General features: G+C 60.8%; 1 protein-coding gene across 1 annotated transcript; it reads left to right on the top strand.

The window, feature by feature from the left end:
* Positions 1–3031, top strand: ANKRD33 (ankyrin repeat domain 33). Its single transcript, XM_057400565.1, has 5 exons — positions 1–35; positions 984–1382; positions 1571–1700; positions 2036–2176; positions 2253–3031. The coding sequence occupies exons 2-5, from the start codon at positions 1089–1091 to the stop codon at positions 3029–3031; spliced, it is 1344 nt and encodes a 447-aa protein (XP_057256548.1). The 5' UTR covers positions 1–35; positions 984–1088.

Raw genomic sequence — 3031 nt, 5'->3', positions numbered from 1 at the left:
CTGAGTCACTGGGGGCTGCTCAGGCTGCAGCAGAGGTGAGGCAGGTACAAAGCATCCCCCTGGGCTGAGGATGCTAAATCCTCCCCAAGCAGCCCTGATCCTGCTCAGGCTCATGAAGCCATTTTAAGCAGGGGTTTATCTGTGCTGAGCCCACGCCAGTGTGTGGCTCGTCACAGCTTTGGTGCCCAAAGGCCACCTTGGACCCGGAGCAGAAGCCTCCTTCTCACTGCAAAGCATAAAGGGGGGGTTCCACTGGTTCCTGCCAAGGTTTCCTTCCTGCTTGGAGCCGGGATGCTGCCCAGGCCAAAAGGGAGCCGTGGGGAAGGTCTGAGCCCCAGGTAAGCCATGGGGATGGTGAGGATTCCTCATTCCCAGAGCCTGCTTTGGGATGTCCAAGAGGGGTGGGAGGCTTTAATGGCATTGCAAAGGCTTTTTCCTTTCTCAGTTAATAGTTGGCTTCTCTCTGGGGTTTGAATTCTGCTGCCAGGGCTGCAGGTTCCCTGTGCCATAAGGCTTATCCCTGGGGATCCGGGAGCTGCTCCGGCCTCCATTCTCTTGCTTGGTCACAAGGAGCTGGATTTATCCCTTCTCTTTGTACACGGCTCTGGTTCTGGTGCTGGGATAGGTCTTTGTGGCTGTGCAGCAGTGGTGTGCCATAGGGTGGGATGGAGATGTGCCCATCTTGCTGGGGCTGTGTTCAGTGCCCCCATCAGCATCTGTACCTCCAGCAAGACATTCCCAATCCCAATTCCCATCTCCCCACCCACCTGGGACACTTCCCCATCCTTCAGCCCCCAAGAAGTCCTCCTGTTTTCCCTGCTCCGTGCTGGAGACGATGCTGTGGGGATGCTCTCTCCCTCAGCAGCACCCAGTCCAAGGGATGGAAACTGGCCCCTGCGTGGCTGGGAGCCAGCTGAGGCTTCCCCATGGGATGAGGGATGCAGAGCTCGCAGGGTTTCCACGCCTGCTCCGTGTTCCCACAGGAGGGTGTGAACGGTCCCAAGTATCCCTGAATCCCACGGGAAGAGGCTCCTGGCGCCAGGCAGGGCTCGGGGCCAAGCTGGGCTCGCTCTCCCCGGCTGGGCCGGATGACAGATGCCTGCAGTGGAGGAGAACGTGCTTCCAGCCTGGATGCATCCGACCCAGAGCTGCACTATGAGGAGGAGGAGGAGGAAGAGGAGAAGTCAGAGCCCTCGGACACCAGCAGCATCTTCTCCGATGACTCCGTCTATCCCTGCTATGAGCTCCCGCTGGAGGCCGGCGGTGCCAGGGACCTCAGCCTCTACCAGTGCTGTGCCAGGAATGATGCCAGGCTGGTGCGGGAGAGGCTGGAGCAGGGGGTGACCCGGAGCGAGGCCACGGAGGTGGACATCAACGGGAGGGTGAGTGGCCGGGGGGGTGGCTTTGACATGGGATGGAGATCCTGAGGTTGATCCCATCCTTGGAGCACCTTTGTGCGTCCTCCCCTCTTGATCCTGCCTTGGGCTGGAGGGTGGAAGGGGGGGCAATGGGAGCACCGCAGTGAGGAGGATGCTGCGGTACCCCCACGCTGAGGGCTGCCCCTCTGCAGAACGGGCTGATGGTCTCCTGCTACAAGGGCTTTGTGGACATCGTGCCCTTGCTGCAGCAGTGCCCCTACATAGACGTCAACCAGCAGGACAAGGATGGGAACACGGCGCTCATGATGGCTGCGCAGGCAGGTAGGTGTGGCACAGCCCATGGCACCCCTTGGGAGTGATGTGCCCCTCCATAAACCCTGATATGAGCTGTTGGGAAAGCCAAGGCTCCCAAGGGATGTGACCATCCCCATCGAAGCTTCTGGTCCATCTTAGCAGTGGGTAGATGATGTAAAATGGAGATTCCTTCAGCAATAAAACCATGGAATGGTTTGGATTGGAACCCAACACTTTCAGCCCTGATCCCTCCAAACCTCTCCCTCTTACTCCTCACTAAATCCCCTTTCTCCAAGGAGGCACCAGCAGATCCCACTCCTTAACTGTGGCAACTCTAACGCAGCTTCTCTCTGGCTGTTAAGGACACATCACCATCGTCAACTACCTCCTCAACTACTACCCAGGGCTTGAGGTGGACAAGAGGGACCCACGGGGCCTGACGGCGCTGATGAAGGCAGCGGTGCAGGGGCAGCAGGACTGCGTGACCGCGCTGCTCCTGGCTGGTGAGCGTCTCCCATGGGATTGGCGGGGGGGGTGCTGCTGCTCCGGGGTGATGCTTTCTGCATCCCGTGTCTCTAGGAGCTGACCTGCAAGCGGTGGACCCCATCAAAGGGAAGACAGCCAGGGAATGGGCAGCCTTCACCGGCCGCTTCGAGACCACCGTGCGCATCCGGAGCCTCCTGCGGCGCCCACGGGCAGAGCAGTTCAGCACCATGTACCAGCCCCAGTGGCCAGCGCTGGCCGAGCTGGTGGCCAAGGCCCTGAGCCCCAAATCCAGGAGCAAGCGGCTGTTTGAGAAGATCGGATCCATGTTCTCCATCAGCTTCCCACGCAACCCCGAGGAGGACGGCGTCCTGGACCACATGGTGAGGATGACGACCTCCCTGGCCAGCCCCTTCGTGGCCACTGCTTGCCAAACCGTCTGCCCCAACAGCCCGCCTGAGGTGGGCAAGAGCAGGTTGTCCGTGCCGGAAATCCTTGGGAAGCACGTGCTGGATGCGGATACGGAGCCAGAGCCCACCTCGGGCTGCAGCACGGGCGCATCCTCCTGCAACGGCCAAGCCCCACTGGAGATTCGGCTCTCCCCTCCGCGCCGCCCAGCCAGGACCCTCCTGAGCTTCCTGCCGCTGTGGCTGCGGCGCGGGAATAGCATCTTCCCAGGGGAGCCGATCCCGAGGATCCGAGTGAGCAAAGACCCCTGTCCCCCCGCCCGCACCAGGCAGCGGAGCCCGCGTGGGAGGGACAAGAACCTGCTGCAGCCTCCCAAGTGGAGGTACAAGGAGCTGAAGGAGGAGAGAAAAGCAGCCGAGGAGGCAAAGAAGAAGGAGAAGAAGGAGAAAGGGGGGAAGAGATGCTAA

The sequence above is a fragment of the Pezoporus wallicus genome, unplaced genomic scaffold (genome assembly GCF_028554395.1).
Source record: "Pezoporus wallicus isolate ANWC-B61680 ecotype Strahan unplaced genomic scaffold, APGP_CSIRO_Pwel_v1 contig_14349, whole genome shotgun sequence".
In the NCBI taxonomy this organism is placed as follows: Eukaryota; Metazoa; Chordata; class Aves; order Psittaciformes; family Psittacidae; genus Pezoporus; species Pezoporus wallicus.
This window is presented reverse-complemented; position numbering and strand designations above follow the sequence as displayed.

What these genes read in the sequence shown, in the direction of transcription:
- ANKRD33 (XM_057400565.1), top strand. Translation starts at nt 1,089, where the DNA reads ATGACAGATGCCTGCAGTGGAGGAGAACGTGCTTCCAGCCTGGATGCA. An exon ending in AGGTGGACATCAACGGGAGG is followed by an intron (nt 1,383 to 1,570) that starts GTGAGTGGCCGG and finishes GCCCCTCTGCAG; the next exon opens with AACGGGCTGATGGTCTCCTG. An exon ending in GACCGCGCTGCTCCTGGCTG is followed by an intron (nt 2,177 to 2,252) that starts GTGAGCGTCTCC and finishes CCGTGTCTCTAG; the next exon opens with GAGCTGACCTGCAAGCGGTG.